General features: G+C 49.1%; 1 protein-coding gene across 5 annotated transcripts in view; it reads right to left on the bottom strand.

Moving 5' to 3' along the window:
• TIAM2 (TIAM Rac1 associated GEF 2) overlaps nt 1–17,468 on the bottom strand; it is a 202,726-nt gene that overhangs the window by 75,622 nt on the left and 109,636 nt on the right. For all 5 annotated transcript variants that reach the window (XM_045842983.1, XM_045842981.1, XM_045842984.1 and 2 more), the window contains 2 exons: nt 12,084–12,256; nt 9,914–10,138 (listed from right to left, as the gene is read on the bottom strand). In XM_045842983.1, the coding sequence (XP_045698939.1) occupies nt 9,914–10,138; nt 12,084–12,256 (398 nt within the window). The remainder of the gene's footprint in view (nt 1–9,913; nt 10,139–12,083; nt 12,257–17,468) is intronic.

Genomic DNA, 17,468 nt, shown 5'->3' with positions numbered 1-17,468 from the left:
GGGTCAGACTGTGAGTACCACACCAGGACGGCCCAAAGCGAAATAAAGTTGGTGGTCCCGATAGGGCACCTTACCAAAATGCCACGACCTTTGGGGAATGCCAGAGCTCTGAATCCCACTGGCCCAAGGCAGGGTGCACAAGAGTAAGTCGGTTATTTCACTTGGTTTCACTTCCCTTCACATTTACAGCCTCTGATCTCAAACCAGGTTAACGGAATCGCACCACACCGACACTGGATGAGTGGATGGAGGCAGCAGCTTTACATTTCTGTGCATTCTGAGTAAGTAACTCAAAATCGTAAGAAGCAAATGGGCTTTAGGAATCAGGACAAATAAAGCTTTTATCCCTCTTTTCAGCAGCTTAGAGAATAATCACCATCTAGCCAGCGGAATAAAATTAAAGCACACAACAGAAATTTCTATCTACTTCTTCAAAAGTGAGGTCATGAGCTGGTAAAGAGACAGTCAAACTCTAGAGGCTGGTCTCCCTTCTTCCAAGGAGGGCAAAACGTGTGTAAGCATGACCTTCATTTCAAGATAAACTAACAGGTGGAGAAGGCTCTAGGAACCCGGCAGCATGGGGACTCAGGAGAGCGGAGCGCTGGGCTCCCAGCGGTGTGGAGGGCAAACCCAAAGTTCAGGAGCAGGTCTGTGGCGAAGGCTTGTCAATGAGTCGGCAGTGGGGTCATGTTGTTTTATTTGCAACACTGCGTCTCCGGTTTTGCCACGGTGAACGCCCACTCAGATCCCCACCTTCCACAGTCAACTTTCCAGGTCGGCCCTTAATCCTGGATGCGCGTGACACCCCTGCACATGATCTCCAACACTTAACACTAGGTGCCTGCCCTTCGGTCTCTCCCCAGAGAAAAGCAGAACCCAGTCAGGGTCTTCCCCAGACCCAAGTTCTCCATCGTGATTTCTTAGGAGGGTCACTGTACAAACTTCCTACGTGAAAGAAATATGATGGCCACACGATCTAAACAATTCATTGATTCATCATTTTTTGTCAGTAAACAACAAATTCCCAGAATGCACTGCAAAAATCTCAATCTCCATAGTGATTTTACCCTCATATTTAACACTCTGTAACCCCCTCATTGGTGATGTAGCAGCCCACCGGTGTCAGCCTTGAGCGAATACCAGGACAACCTGTTGGCTTTTCAAAATGAAGATGCCCAGCTGGAATGCCTCAAGGTTCTCCCCCATTAGATGTGAGGCCCAGGGCCGTTTACACTTCCAGGCCACCTCCGGCAACTCTGGTGTCCAGCTTTAGTGGGGACTGCTGTTCTAGACTAACAAGACCGTCCAAGCTGAAAGTGAGGGTCTCCACTTGGTTGCAATATTAGAGCATGCTAGACTCCAGAAGTGATGGGTGGGTAGCGTGTGCCCATGACTGACACTGATCAGAAGCTGTAAGGCTGCAGGGGAAACGATGCTCCCAGTGTGTCTCGCAAATATCTTCTCCAGCTGATCCCTGAAAACCCACAACTACGGATGCATTCTTCTGTCTTCTGATGCCATACAGCTATTTCTAGACTGGGTAGTGTATTAAAGCCTCTCCTCCCTCATTTGTATTTCCAAGTGAAATAGCTTCTGAAATACTTTCTAGGGGTTCCATTGGGGGTGGAGGCAGGAGAGAAAGGAAACTAAGGAACAGCTGGATGCCAGGAGATAAGTCCAGGAGATAAGTGCATACCGTCTACAGCAGATTAAAGAGACGAAAGTATTAATTCCAAGCCCATGTCCATCGCTGTCAATCAAGGAAGATGACAGTCTCATATATTTTCACTAAATTCTGCTGTTTATTTACAGAGTATTTCTAAAGGTCATTTAATGTGTTTCCGTGACTACCTCAAAACACCACTGGAAGGTGAAGACAGTTCCACCCTAAACAGCAAATCATAAAATTCTGTCCGAAGCACTTTGATAATCTCCAGCACACCTGGACCTGTCCACCCAAAACTTGGGACAGAAGGCAGGGGAATTCGGGGGAGGAGTATGGGTTCAGATGCTTAGTGACGTTTGCTGGGGGGAAGACAGGGCTGGGGGATCCCAAGGGCTTCAAGCAGATCTTAGAAAGGTCGAGGAGTTTGCTAATACAGGTGATTACGTCTCAAGGAACCAATTATCTCAACCAATACTGTACATTGTAGAGGTAATTTTGAAATTGAATTAAGTGAAATACACAAACGAGACAGGGCCTGAGGGCGTCTCCGTTCCAACAGCGCTTCCTGTCCTTATTCTGACCGAGCCTTTGCAACGGCTCGCTGTGCGTCGATTTGACTGGGCCACGGCGTGTCCAGCCAAGTGGTCAAACGTCATTCTTTCTGGGTGCTTCCGTGAGGGTGTTTGTGCACGTGATCCACACTTAAATGGGTGTGCCGGAGCGAAGCACATTGCCCAAGTGTAGGTGGGCCTCATCCGATCGGCTGAAGGCCTGAATGGAACGAGAAGGCTGACCCTTCCTCCAAGTGAGAAGGAACCCCTCCTGATGGCCTCCACACTGGGATGCTGGCTTTGTCCTGCCTCTGAACTTGAACGGAAACCCTGGCTCTTCCTCCGTCTTGAGCCTGCCAGTCTTCAGATGGGAACCGGCCCTGCTGGGTAACCAGCTGGCTGACTCACTCTGCAGACCTTGGGACGTGCCTGCGTCCATAATCACGGGAACCAATTCTTTATAATACAGCTCTTTATATGTATTTTTTCCTAGATCCTATTAGTTCCGTTTCTCTGGGGAACCCTGACTAACACATCCTTCATTCCCATGGACCTCTGTGGCACAGTAAGCCGCCATTAGTCACACTTCTATTCCACATCTAAAGACAATAATTACCTTGTTTTTAAGGCCATGGTTTATTTTATACAGTGAATCAGTCATGGAGGCTAAATGAGGATTTGTGGTTGGATAAGAAACAATGGAATAGTTGATTTTCCTTTCCAGACACTCGTGGAAGTGGCAGAGAAGGACTTGGGAGAACACGCAGGTAGCAGCACGGTGAGGACACGGAGTCGGAGGCTTGGCCCACTTGGAGGGAAGCGGGCAGTAAAAAGGCCGGACCCACAAGCTCCAAACTGGCCTTATTATAATGAGAAGGTCTGACAACACAGGCCAAGAGTTAGCCGGGGAATCAGCATCACGACACCTTTTTTCTCAGCAGGCAGGCAGAGGCCCAGAAGGGAAGTGACTTGACCAGGGCCACACAGCAGGCTAGCCCTCCCAAGCGAGCAAAGGCCAAAGGCTGATCCTGGTGTGAACAGTATGTGGGGACGAGCCTCTACCAAACACTGTGACAGAGCCGAGTCCCAGGTCTGTTCACTCGTAAGGCAGGCAGCTGTGCCCTGCCCAAGGACCACGCCAGCAACTTCCACGTACATTTTCATCCAATCATTGACCTTTTTCTCCCCACAAATCCCCAATGTTCTACTAATATGTAGAGGATATAAGACTACCTATGCTCTCACTTGGATGCCCTATTCATATTGAACACTTTGCATTTCAATTTCCTACCAGCCATGTGCAAGTTCAGCCCAAATTTAAAGTAAAGTTATATGTTAAGATTAAACCTCAAAAGATGAGGTAAAGAAGGAGGTGAAGATATAGTGGGTTGGCCAAAAAGTGCATTTTCTTTCCGTGAGATGGCTCTAAGTAGCGCTGAGTTGTCTTGAACCTCATTTGAAACAACTTTGTTAGACTGTATTGTGACAGCTGCCGTATCAGTGTGCATTTTTAAAGAACCCCAAAATCGGTGAATTTTTGTGTAGCCATTTTAATATTGAAGATGGAAGAAGATACACAACACTTTTGGCATATTATGCTCTATTATTTCAAGAAAGGTAAAAATGCAAATGAAATGCAAAAGAAGATTTGTGCCGTGTATGGAGAAGGTGCTGGGATGGATCGAACGTGTCAAAAGTGGTTTGTGAAGTTTCATGCTGGAGATTTCTGGCTGGACGATGCTCCATGATCACATTGAAGTTGATAGCAATCAAATCGAGACACTAATTGAGGAAAGTAAATGTTATACCATTTATTTTATACCAATAAATGTTACGCAGGAGATAGCCAACATACTCAGAATATCCAAATCAATAAAGTTATTGGTGGAAATAAAAAAATGTGTCCTCTATAATATGGAAAAAACTAAACAGACTCTTTGGCCAACCCAATATTTTCTAACGGTAAAGGGAGAAGCAGAGGACAGTTTTGTAGCTATTTATTTACTCTACCTTAGGAAATGTGAATCATCATCATCACTGAAATAGTAATGTTATCTGACATCTCATTTATCAAGGGATTTTTGGAGATTTTTCCCTAACATTATCAAAAATTAAAATGCCCCAAACCAATTCTCCTATACCAACATGGTTTTCTTTTTCTTTTTTCCTTTTTAAAATCCCTGAAAAACTGATAATCCTCTCTAGACATTTCTTCATTTTTAAGATAAATCTCAGGACATGAGAATAAAAACTTGACTTCTGTGTAGATTAAGTTTTCATTTCTTCTAATGTCCATGCACAAAACATACAAATTTCAAGGAAGAACAAAACTCACTCTAAGGAGGTTATCTTTCATTGTAAACAGAAAAATTAACAAACGTAAGGAGGAACAGTCCCATGTTTAACGGCTGGCACAAAGACAACACACAAGTTTCCTCTTTCTCGCCAACAGAGCTGCACTCATTCAATGAGCTCGGGAGGTCAGGGTTCGCTCTGGGGACAGGGAGGGGGAGGACATGAAGGGTCAGGCTAAACAGGGCAGATGGACAATGACACGTTAGAAGAGGTGACCGGCACATGCACGCCACACCCAGCACTCCCAGAAAAACATTTTCTACCATTTGGTCATTTGACTGTGGTCCTTGGTCATTTGTCCACGACTGGGTTTGTCCTACATGTTGAGTTGGGTTTCCTTTTCGACAGAATTAAGCTGAAAAACTCCCACACAATGTTCTCCAAATGCTACAACCTCCCTTCCCAGAGGAACCCCTGCAGTGACAGAGTCCACAATGAGGTCAACGAGCAGTTGGAACAACCAGCTAAGGTTCAGACAGTCCGTTGTTTTGTTTTTTCCTTCTAATTCACACGCCATAAAATCCAGTTTTATAATAAATACAACTTCCCATCAAACTGAACTGAGAACTCCACGTTATTGGAAACAAGTAAATTAACAATCAATTTCTATTTTATGTAAAACCAGCCATCATCTGGTTACTTTGCTAGTAGAACACAACCCGATTCACAAAAGTCTTACTGAGACACAATGGAGCCCTTTGTTTAGGAGCAGGGTTCGAATCCCAGGTCTGACACTTAGCAGCTGTGTGACGTGAGAAAACATGCAATACTTAACCTCTCTAAGAATCTATTTAGTCATCGATTAAATGGGCGAGGCACACAACTCTGCCTCCTGGAGTTACTGTGAAGTCACCCCCAATCACAGCCAGAGGACATGTTATATTAGCGGGGAATGAGGCGGGAAAGGTCGGCGGGGAAGGTGTGCTGGGAAGAGGCCCAGAGCTGGTGAGGAGCGGGGACAGAGGAGGACTCCAAGCGCTCCGTCAAGAGGAAAGGAGACACAGGTCTGTTCTCTGGCCAGCTCAAGCCAAGTGCCAGGGGGACAGACCTGGAAAGTTACGGATCCTTCAGGAGGTCATACTTTATACAAGGAGCAACCTTGACACCAGGAGGTAATTATAAAACAATGTGGCGGGAGCAGTGACGGGGACCCCCGTCTGGCCACACTTGCCAGGCCAGCCCAGAGTTCGCAGTCAAGAAGCACTCACTGGGTGAAACTGAAAGGTCACCCCCCCCGCCCCCCCCATCCTCCCAGCACCGCCCTGCCGCCTCCGGAACAAGGCCCAGGTTGCGGGCCAGCCCCTCTGGACTCAGGCCCTGTCGCCCTCACTCCCCTTCACCGACCCTCCAACGCCCCCTCCCCGAGTTGCGTCCTCACCCGCCCCCCACACCCTGTCTCCTATTCCCCTCAAGGCTTTGTTCACTTTGTTCCCTTCGCCAGTTTCCAACTGTATCCATTCACTCCCATCTCTTCACGATTTTAAAACTTAAGTAAATATTTACGATGACGCCCACGTGTCCCTGACCCAGAGCAGCCGCAAGCCCACCAACTGTGCTGGAGCTCTGCCTGCATCAGCCCCCCGCCGCCGCCGGCCTCTCCCTCCCGGCCAATGCACCCACCGGACAGGGAGACGGGCACAGAGCAGGTTGGGGTGGGGGAAGGACGGGAAAACCATCTGGGAGGAGGCCACGGCCGCCTAAGGGTGGTGAGGATGTGTCCCTGTTTGCTTGTTTAAAATAATAAACAGAGAGGAAAATGAAGTCCTCACTGGACTGAATTCATAGGGCTTCCTGCCTCAGAGCTTCAAAAGGAAGCCGGCCCGGGGACAGGCCGCGTGGTCGGCCCCCGGCTGGACAAGCACAGATGGGAGCGGCGTCCTCCCGCCCCACCCGGACCCCGAAGGCCCGTGGTCATGAGACAACAACAGTATGAAGTCCAGCCATTACTGCTGTCACAGTGTCTTTTTATTCGAAAAAGCCATTGGCAATGACCTTTTCCACCCGAGGACTTCAAACCTGTGCAGAGATTTTTCTCTCGCGTGACATAAAGCGCCCTGAAACTGCAATGATGACTCAGCTGTGACTGACTCTATCTGAGGTCCGTGGGGGTCTTTGGGGGGGAAGCACTATGTAAACCATATTTTCTTTCATGTAAAATAAAATATAGTGAAGTTGCGATTTTTACATGGTAAGTGGGTAAAGCACTGCCCTTTTAAAGGAGTTTTCAGAAGGTAGTTTAGAGAAAACGATACTTATGGGATATTCGAGACATCGTGTTCTTATTGGTCTTGATCCGTAAATGCCTGTGCCTTCACGGCGTCACATAATATTCTCCAAAGACTATCTCGTAAAAGTAATGCTAAACATGTGCTTGCTCCCCTTTCATGTTTCATATACTTGGTGTCTGCAAGCAAAGAGCAAACAGCTTCTTTACAACCAGCTTGCAAATGAATTAAAGACAGTGGGCACAGAAAATACAGTTCACGTTACCCGCTGCAAAGCCCTCTGGGAAAACATGACGAAATCACCACCTTAAAAACTGTTAACGTGGTGAGAATATTTTCAGGTGGAATTTCTGAAGACCGACTCAAATTATTTCTTACCAAAAATTCACAAGCATTGACACGAGACGTGTGGGAGGGGTGAGGGAAACAAGGAGGGGCGGGGAGAATTGAAATGAAGAATTAGTAGTTGCTTAAAATCGTTGAAGTGATGGTTCAGTCAAACCATGTATAATGGGCCGTAAGTGATAACTAGCCTACTTCTTCCAAAGACCTTCTTCTCTTTGGGCTGTCCAACTGCCCCAGACCCTTGCATTTGTGCGGGGGTCTATGTGAAAGTCACCCCCCACCTCCCACTCAGAGAATACCACCAATTGTGACATCGTGAATGAAGTATTTATCAACTATGGCAAAGGAATAAGTGACATTTAATGAAAACATTCAATTTCTACAAATGTTGACTTGGACGTCTTGTGGCCATAAAAAGGGAAAGGGAGGGGGAAAAAGATTTAAAAATGAACCAGGAGCATTCAATATCACCAAATTCTCCTTTTCTCTCTCTCGACCTAAACAGTTGCCAATACAGAAGGATCTGAAAACTTCAGGTTGCGCATCCCTTCCAGGGGACTGGCGTTGGGCTTTGAAGTTCCATTTTAGACAGCCGGTAAAAGTCAAAACCACACTTTCCCCCATTACAGTCACTATGAGAATTTTTTCCTAAAGATTTATTCAGACAGAGGGAGAAAGAGAAGGAGAGAAACAGCAATGTGTGAGAGATACATCAACCAGTCGTCCCTAACCAGGGACATGGCCTGCAACCCAGGCATGTGCCCTGACTGGGAATCAAACCAATGACCCTTTGGTTCACAGGCCGTCACTCCATCCACTGAGCCACGCCGGTCAAGGCACCATGTGATATTCTGAACACTCCAAGACACGTGAATTCACAAAGTGCCCCTCTGATGATACGGAGTGAAGATACTGGATCCTGGAAATTCAGGACCACGAGTGAGACAAGGTACCAAGAAAACTCCAGGATAACCCTCTCTCCTTCTCCTCTGGCTTTTCAATCATCACGTAACCTTGACCTAGCACCATAATCCTACAAGTCACACAGACCGAGCTAGGAGATGAGGGCCCGCACGCTCCCAGGTCGGAAGCAGGCGGAGACGACACAGCGGAGCCCCTGGCAGCACCACGTCTAGCGTCTGTGCTCTAGTCAAACACCAGACTCCCTCCCCCTCCCTGCACGCTCCCAGGCAGTTCCGGCTTCCCGTTCAGCTCCTTGTTACAACTGTCCTGTAGTCTGCGGTTTGCTGGCAGGTACTCTTTAAATAAGTGGCGGAGTCTGTTTGAGGAACAGCTCAATTCAGGAATGTGGGATACTATCTTCAAGATTCTACAAAATTATGGAAATTACATACTGTGCGTTGAGGTAATATGGGAAAAATCACACAAGTATTTAACAGTGAATCACATTTAAACCCAGAATCATGGAATCCAAAGGAGAGTTTTTATTTTTCATATGTAATAATGCCACCTCGGGAAGGTGTCCCTGACATTATAATTACTATTATTTATTACTACTAACCTATATAATCAGACAGTCTTATGATGAAGAGCATTTTATATGTTAGTCCACTAGTCAACTGTAGACTCAGAGAACCTTTAAAGTATCCGACCTCCGGGGGGATAGTGCATCCCTCCCTGAATTCTCTCTCTCAGATGCCGAAAGGTCCCTGAGCCTGCTGGACACGCGAGAGTTCAGGAGTGTGTCAGGTCGGGGTGCATCGCTGACAAGATGTCTGGAAAACAGCCTTGTGAGTCAGAGAAAAAGATTTCAAGTAGGAAAGGAAAGGGAAAAGGAGGGAGAAAGGGAAAAGGAAGGGGAAAAGGAGGGGGGAAAGGGAAAAGGAAGGGGAAAAGAAGGAAAAGGAAAGGAAAGGAAAGGAAAGGAAAGGAAAGGGAAAGGGAAAGGAAAGGAAAGGGAAAGGAAAGGGAAAGGAAAGGGAAAGGAAAGGGAAAGGAAACGATAGGAAAGGAAAGCAGAGGAAAGGAAAGCAGAGGAAAGCAAAGCTCTGAAGTTCATTTTCCATATAAACTAAGCCCCTGCCGTGTCGCTCCACCCCAGGTCTTCAAAACTGTGAGCGTTCAGCGCAGGGCCGGTCACCACCTGCTACTGTCCCACTTCAGCCTGCCCTCCACGTCACTGCCTGGGTCATCTGCCAAAGACGCGGCTTTCACCGCGCTCACGAAGACAGGGACGCTGCAGCTGTCGCTGCCACTTGTCGAAGCGTTGGGTTGTCCGAGCAAAGAAAATGCTCAGAAAGATGTTTCTGCTCCTCTAAAAGACAAGCAGCACACAAGCTCCCTGTTTGACTGTTACACGGAAGTGACATTAGGCCAGAGAGAGCACTGTCCTTAGCACGTCACCTGTAACCAATTTCTTTAAATGCTGGGGTCTTTGGGCCCGCCGACACCGGGACAGCTGTCATGCCAACAGCTCTCACCAAAGCCATCCTCTGTATTAGAGTCTTATCTGTCCAACCTTCTAGTGGTTTCATGGTGCAGATTTTGTCCTGACAATATGTGGGAATCAGCCAGGCAAGAGGGAGCAGCTCGATATTAGGAAACATTCCGTGGCACATGCCCAGCAGCCACAGGCTGGAGAGCACGTGACATCACCCACGTCACAAGAGGTCACCCGCCGAGGACGTGAAATGAGAAGCCGCAGAAACGGTTCCCCCAGTGATGGGAGAAACACCACCGGCACCACCCGAGTGCGCTGTGAGCGGCGTGAGCCACGGGAGAAAGTACTCGTGTAAGCAAACAAGCAGCACCTGGTTTTCTATGGCCTTCCTGTTCTTCGGGTCGCTGACCACGGACAGCTGCAGCTCGGCCATCTTCTTCATCTTGCTGTCCATGTCTATCTTCTGAACGAGGTTTTTGGTCTGGTTCTTCAGGAGCCGGACGGTGTCCTCCTTGCCACGCTTCTTTGCAAAGAGGGACGCGCACGCCGAATGTATGGCGGTGACCCAGTTTTCCAGGTCGGTCTGGCTGGTGGCCTAAACGTAGGAGAGGGTAAAGGGGAAAAAAAAAAAAAAAGCGAGTTGGCATTGTTTTACCGCGGAGTGCGCCCCCAAGTGGCAGGCCGGGCGTTGATGAGTAAAACCTAAGGGGTGCCTTCACTTCAGAAACTTGAATCTCAAAACCACACACGACCATTTGACTCAGGCTCACAAGCGTCTCTGACCCCAGGGGTCTGCGAGAACGTCGAGAGCAGAGCAGAGAGAACCGCAGACTCCCAGACATCTAGCAGCCCCGGGAAGACAAGCGAGAACCAAGCTGTACGCCCACGACGGGGAGTGATGAGACGACCAGGGCACAGCCACGCAGCGTGCGTTAGGCCTCTCCCTTAAGGTGGCTTCTGATCCTAATTTTAAGAGAATGAGAAAAATCTCAGGACTGAAATTTTGAAACCTAGATATGTCATTTCATCTGTAGGATGGGCTCCATCATGAAAAATGTCAGTTAAAAAAAATTGTTTCTTTCTCTAGCCTTCAGTACCTTCACACACAAAGACCCTAACGTTGTCCGATAAGAAAAAGACTTCACTTTAAAAGCAATGAAGAAAGTTTGAATCAAGAACGGGCAGAGACGGCGCTAAGCAGGCTGGACGCCCTTCAGTGCCCTCTCGCCAGAAATAACCACGCTCTTCCGGGCTGCGGGCCCACCTCCGGCGCTCTCTGGGGTCGTGCCCGTGCGCCTGCTGGGACCATTTCTTCATCTCTTATTTTGCCTGAATCACAAAGTGAAATATTCATGTCACCCTCGCCCCTAAGAAGTCCTTATAGACTTAATCGGATGTATTTACCTTCCCTGGAATTCAGAGGAACATCGATTCATTAGTTTGCTTTAAAGATTAGGAAAGATGAATCAACTTTCTGTTAAGAAAAGGAAAATCAAATCTCAGTCCCTGACTCTTGTAAGGCAGTGGGCGACCAAGGCATTTACCTGGTCCTGATTGTGGGAACACTTCAAAGAACTCTAGACTCCCAGGTCAGTGAGAGAACATTACGTCATTCTCCAGAGCTGCTGGGGGCGTCCAGGACCAAGTGCATCAGAGACCTGAACCCGAGACCTATGCGGCTTCCCGTGAACCTTCGGCCAGGCACAGTCCACACCGTATCTACACACATCGTGGGGTGTGGTCAGGAGGCATTTGAGAAGCACGTTTTACTTCTTGGTATCACCCCCACATTTTTTGAGTCAATCATAGTTAGATGATAATAAGTTTTTAGCACTTAACAGACATACGTTATATCATTTACACCCAAAACAATCCTAGAAGCTATGCTTATCCTCCTGGTGGGAGGGTCCAAAGCTCAGAAAAGTTCAGTCAGTGCCCGAAGATGACCCAGGTACTCAGCAACAGCCCCGGGATTCCCACCTACGCCCGCCCCCAACACTGGTGGCGTGGCCCCGCCACGCTCTGTGACTTCTCATCTGCTAAGAAGCCGCTAAAAATCCTAGCAGCGGACAACCTGAGTCCTAGCGTCCTGAGCCCACTCCCACTGGGAGGTGAGGCCTTACTGACGGCCCTTGTCTAGGGGGGCTTTCTCCAAAGCTGCCTCTTGCCAAGGGGCTTCTCAGCAGGAACCTAAACCTCTGGCGTCCGTATTCCCTGGACTTTGTTGAAAGAGCCTCCCCTCTGGGAATTTCAGACCCTGCACTCCCTAAATCACGACCTGCTTCTGGACAGGGGTCACAGCTTTCCTTCATATAAGGAGCACCCATGGGCCAGCGCGGCACATTATGGGCACCCAGGAAGTGCTTGCTGGAGCAATGACAGGTCTGCACTGAGGCCACTGCCCTCGGGGGCCCCAGCCCAAAGCCTGATCAGCTTTGGCTGTGTGTCATGGCTGAGCTGCGCCTCTCAGTTGGGTCCGTCACCCTCTCCCGGTATATGAGCTGTGGTCTCCAGCCCACGTACAGAAAGCTCGGCGGTACCTGGAAAAGGTAGACATCTCCGAAGGAGTTGCTGAGGCAGAACACGTTCTCCTTCTTGGGGTGCTCCGGCACGGACTGCACGATGCTGTCCTCCGCGAACAGGGCGCAGCGAGGCGCGCCGCTCTGGTCCAGGGAGTTCTTCCCGTAGGTCTCGTAGAACAGCAGGGTGCATCCTGTAAGGAGAGAAGCAAAACCAATGTGGGCCCAGCTCAGGGTCTAGGAAAGCAATGAGAAGGGAAGGCGCACATCTAAACGGAAAAAAAAATGGAATGTGACAACTATTACATACAAAAGAAAATTCCAGTCTCCAAAGCGTGCATCGGTGTATTAGCATCAATGGGACTGAAAATGAGATGTTTGTGTAAATGAAGTATCGGTGAGAGTGACATCACGCATTTATTGTTGCTTATTGCTGCTTTTCCCCATCAGGAACGCCCCTCGGGACTCCACAGGCGCAGGCTCCCTAGCTGCCCCAGCAGCCCCAGAAGGCAGGTGTGTCTAACCCATGCCGCCCATGCGAAACCCGGGGCCACGCCACCTGTGCAGGCTCCACAGCTGAGCCCAGACCCTCTGCCCCAGGGGCCTCATTCTTACCCACAACACCGCACCGGACAGAGCCACCTGCAAGAGGCAGAAGGAAACCCCATATTCGCTAACTACGGGAGTGTCCACACCTCGAACATGTGGCAACGTGAAACCGAGTACACCCGGGGAACCTCACACTACTTGTGACAACGTGCCAAATGCTGTGTAAAATAACTTAATTTCAATACATTCTTTTCTTTCACAGCGAGAGGAAATATTAGTATCATCTGGGTAATTTAGATTGAGAGAAAAATGAAACTAAACATCCCTGAATTTTAAAACACCGCTCTAAAAATGCTGTCACATATACCTCTAAATATATAGCTTTCTCCTAAGAAGATAATCGAGTATTATAGGTAGAAGTTATAAAGGGTCTGCTTTGATAATTAAGAGAGGAATGTCCAATAATAATAATTATTATTATTATTTAAAAACTATTTCACCCCTCCAGTGTCATGTCTTTCTCCCTTTAAAAACAAATCTTTTTTTAAGATTTTATTTATATATTTTTAGAGAGGGAAGAGAGAGAGAGAGAGAGAGAGAGAGAGAGAGGGAAAGAGAGAGAGAGAGAGAAACATCAATGTGTGGTTGCTGGGGGCCGTGGCCTGCAACCCAGGCATGTGCCCTGACTGGGAATCAAACCTGCGATGCCTGGTTCACAGCCCACGCTCAATCCACTGAGCTACACCAGCCAGGGCTAAAAAACAAATCTTAATGTGTGTCTATAATGCAGCACAGAAGGCAGGAGAACGGGAGGCCCACTCTCGCTCTGCCCTCGGAAACAGCACCCCTCTCCTGCCATGCCCCCCAGCGGTGCTCTGATTTCAAGAAGCACTGAACCTCTTCTCTCCCGGCAAACAAAACTCAGCCAAGCGAAAGCGACAGGGGCTCTGAGACCAAGAGGAGGTAGCAGGAGGCTCAGGGCCAGAGCCGCTTCTGCAGGGCTAAGAGGTCTCTTCCTCCGGCCACTGAATCACAGAGAAGCAGTCCCCCCAGTCTTTCATCCAGGTCTGACACTACTGTGGTGTATGACATGCTGTAACCTTGGGGCCCAGGAACCAGGACAAAGGGGACGGACAGGACAACGCCAGGTGTCCCCGAGTCCAAGTTCTTTCCAATGGGTTAACGTTGACTTTCCGGTTTCCCCAACACTGTGCTCCCAGCGGCTGTGATGGAATCACTGCATCCAGGGGAAACGAACCCAACCTTGGGCAGATGCCAGCCTGCTGCCAAACCTCACACCCCAGCGAGGACAGAATGCAGCCCTGAGGTGGCGGCGTGAAACCAAAACAGGACGTTCCATTTTCGAGCCAGGCCGGGGTGTAAAACAATACGCCGAGGGTTGTTGCTATCGGATTTAAAGAACAGGAAATGAACCGCAAATCTAGCACATGGAGTTTAACTCAATCTGGGTCTCTAATGCTGGGTGCTGAGGCGGATGGAAAGGGGCTGCCGCCAGCCGTTGGTGAGGTCCCCGCCCCCCTCCCCACCCCCACCCCCCGCCAGCGCTGTGGCTGTCAGCTCCCCACGCAGACCCTGGAAGTTCCAGCCACAGCAGCAGAAGGAGAAAACAGCCCGGAACCTCAGCAGACGTACAAGAACAGAAGGCACACTATTAGCAGAAACGTTCACCAGCACTTTGAAGGAGAGCGACTGTTCTCAGCTCCTCCCACACCCACGCTCCGCTGACATCCTCTCAGCCCACACTCATCCCTCCACTCCTTGGCTCAGACCCACCGAGGGGCAGAGTCACTGGCACCCCATCATCACCTCGAGGACCCCTCGGCTGACCGCAGTCACCTGTCGTGCGTGCCGAGGGTGTCTTCAACCAACGCCCTTGCCGGGGCGTTAACTATTCTCCCAGGAAGTCCCTGGTGAACCGCATGAAAATCCACTCCACAGACAAGGCAGATGGGAAGCAGAATCATCCTCGTTAAAAATGTATTGCATCCTGCAAGCCCCACAAAATGTGTGCACCCTTAGCACATCTACACATTCAATGTAGGTAGGTAACCAGATGGTTGGCTAATAGCTTCTCTTTCCAGAACACTGTTTCCAACCTGCGTACTCACATACTTCAAAGATAATTTCAAAATTCTGCTTCAGTGTACACATGTGCATATAGACACATGTATATGTTTTTTTAACTAAGATTAAACCAAATTGTTCAAGTCCAAATATTACCATTTGGTTTCTAAGCCAAGAAAGCAGAACTCGACCTAGTGAATTCCCAGAGGAAAGAGATGCAGAAAGCCACACAGAAAAGGTTATGCTGGGGAGAAAAAATGTCTTTATCGCATGACTTTCCTTGGCTGCAAAGGAAAGGCAGGCATGTGCGCTTGATAACAATCACACTTACAAAGCGCCCTTCCTCCATGGGTCTCCACGTGTTTCCCAAGCCGGCACCGAGACAGCGGGCCCAGGCTGGACTGCAGCTCTCGTAATCACCCGAGACGACTCAGGACCATCCCTGCCCCTGGAGTCAGCAGCCAGAAGCTCCTGCTGTCGCTTCCAGGACGGAATGCAAGAACCCTGAGATGACACCTGCCTGGGTCTGACCCCGGAAGCCTCCGACAATCGGGCTCTGTGCAAACGTTGCCAACAGCAGGGAACTCAGGAAGGGGGTATCTTTCCACTTGCCTGTAGCCCTAGTCCCTGTTGTTGTTCTTGTTTTTTTGTTCCTTTGGCTGGTGTTTACATTACATTCCGAGTCGGCTTGTCTTCCATCTACTAGTCCCGTCCTGACCTCTGGTGAAAAAAATGAAATTCAGTGCCGCCTCTGAGAGAGAGCTGCTCACTTTCCTCCAAGCTAAATACTCCAAGATCCTTCCATCATCCTCCATATGGCGTAGCTCTAATCCCTCCGGGGTCCCCCAAGGTCCTGCTTCTCACAGTAGGGTATGGACGCGCACACGCATGCACACACATCACAGGCCACTACCCCCTGGGACACGCATGGGGGGTGGGGGCGAGACAGGACAGGGGGTTCCAAAGCCACGACACAGGCAGAGAATAACTTCCCAAGGCAACAACTTTAACAAACAAACTTCCCGTTAAAAACAAGAGGTACATGACACATTATGAAACAGAATGCCTCTATTCTAAATTTGCAAATAAGAGGCAGCTTCAGACTGTAATTCACCAACAATTCCAGATGCTTGCTCCCTGGAGGGGACATGTGCTCCCTCCTTTCCACTTCCACTTGCAGGAGAATCCTTCTGAGAGCCATTTTACAAACAAGTAAAGAGAGAACCCGCCCCAGAGAGAGAAACAACCACCTCCGAGCAGGCCAGAGGAAGCAGAGGCAACAGGGCTGCAGGTCACGTGACATCTCCAATGATGCGGCCAGACGTCCCCTTCACTCTTTGAAATCACATTTGCTATCCCTGGCTGGCGTAGCTCAGTGGATTGAGCACGGGCTGCGAACCAAAGTGTCGCAGGTTCGATTCCCAGTCAGGGCACATGCCTGGGTTGCAGGCCATGGCCCCCAGCAACCGCACATTGATGTTTCTCTATCTCCCTCCCTTCCCTAAGAATAAATAAATAAAATATTTTTAAAAAATCACATTTGCTTTTACTTTGGCCTCATCCCCACGGAAACTCATTCAATGAGTGGCCTACCAATCAAACCTCCAAATCATCTTCCCTTGTCAAACTTTGCGGCCACATCTCCCTGCTGCGTACTAAGGGAGTTTTGATGATTAAGCCATAAAGTATAACTTATCCCTTTTATGTTTTATCTCGCTAGGTTCAACCCATCATTCCAACTTTCTAAATCCCTTCTGTCACTCGGTAGGAGAACCTGCCTCCCCAGATGCCTTCCTCAGCCCCAGGGCGTCACAGGGCCCAAGTCCGGGGTGGGAGGAGAGGAGCCATGAGTAGGACGCTGGGTCCTGGGCTCCAGAAGCTCTCCAGCTTGCTAGGGAAAGGTACGGAACAGGAAAGGCCTTTCTGGGCACACCTTTCCCGGGGGCTTATGGGTCGTTATAAAAGGGCACCAGCACCCTAAGGTGGAAGGCAGAGGGCTCAAATTTCTAAATAGAGCCCAAAACATCTAGAAAGGAGCCCTGTGGAGGCTCGCACGCCGCCTGCAGAGGCGGTCCGCTTGTCTGCTCTCCCCGTGACAAGGAAGGGGGTCGCCCAGCAATGCGCGGTTTGGCTCTGAGCCCCACACTCAGCTCCTCCGAAGAAGTCACAGGACCGCGGAGCGGAAAGGCCGGGGGGCTTCGGAGCTGCTCTTCCTGTTTCCCTCTGCACAAATCAACACCACTGTGTGGACACAGAGCCTCGCTTTTCCTCGGGACCTTTAGGTCCCTTCTAATCTACCCACCCACACCCAGCAGGACGACTGGTGGGAAGCTCCCATCATCTTCACGCATTCTTGCTGCGATTTCCCTGAGGTTGGAAACAAAGCGTTTGCTTGTGATGACAACAATTAGGCCCTCTTAGTTCGTAAAGGCGCGACGACAAGCCAGATAACCCAGATGAAATTCTTCGTTCCACCTCTTCGGAGTTCTGAGTGTGTGCCGAACAGGAAATTCAGAATCCGCGTTGCAAATAACTAAACTGCATTTGCTTACGTACTTGGGGTATTTTTTTTTTCTTTCCTCCACACGCAGGGAAAGTATTAAAGAATGATACAGAAATGCCTATAAAATAACAAGCAATCACTATTAAAGCCAATCAATTAGACTGAATCATACATGTGAATATCACATATGCCACGTGAAACAGGCTTGAGGAAGTGACTGCACCAAAGCATGCTGGTAAATTCTACGTCAGCTCCCTTCACGTGAGCTG

Source organism: Phyllostomus hastatus, unplaced genomic scaffold, assembly GCF_019186645.2.
Source record: "Phyllostomus hastatus isolate PE091 unplaced genomic scaffold, TTU_PhHast_1.1 phas_contig_40, whole genome shotgun sequence".
Classification (NCBI taxonomy): domain Eukaryota; kingdom Metazoa; phylum Chordata; class Mammalia; order Chiroptera; family Phyllostomidae; genus Phyllostomus; species Phyllostomus hastatus.
The sequence above is the reverse complement of the archived record's forward strand: the minus strand, read 5'-3'. Positions and strand labels throughout refer to the sequence as shown.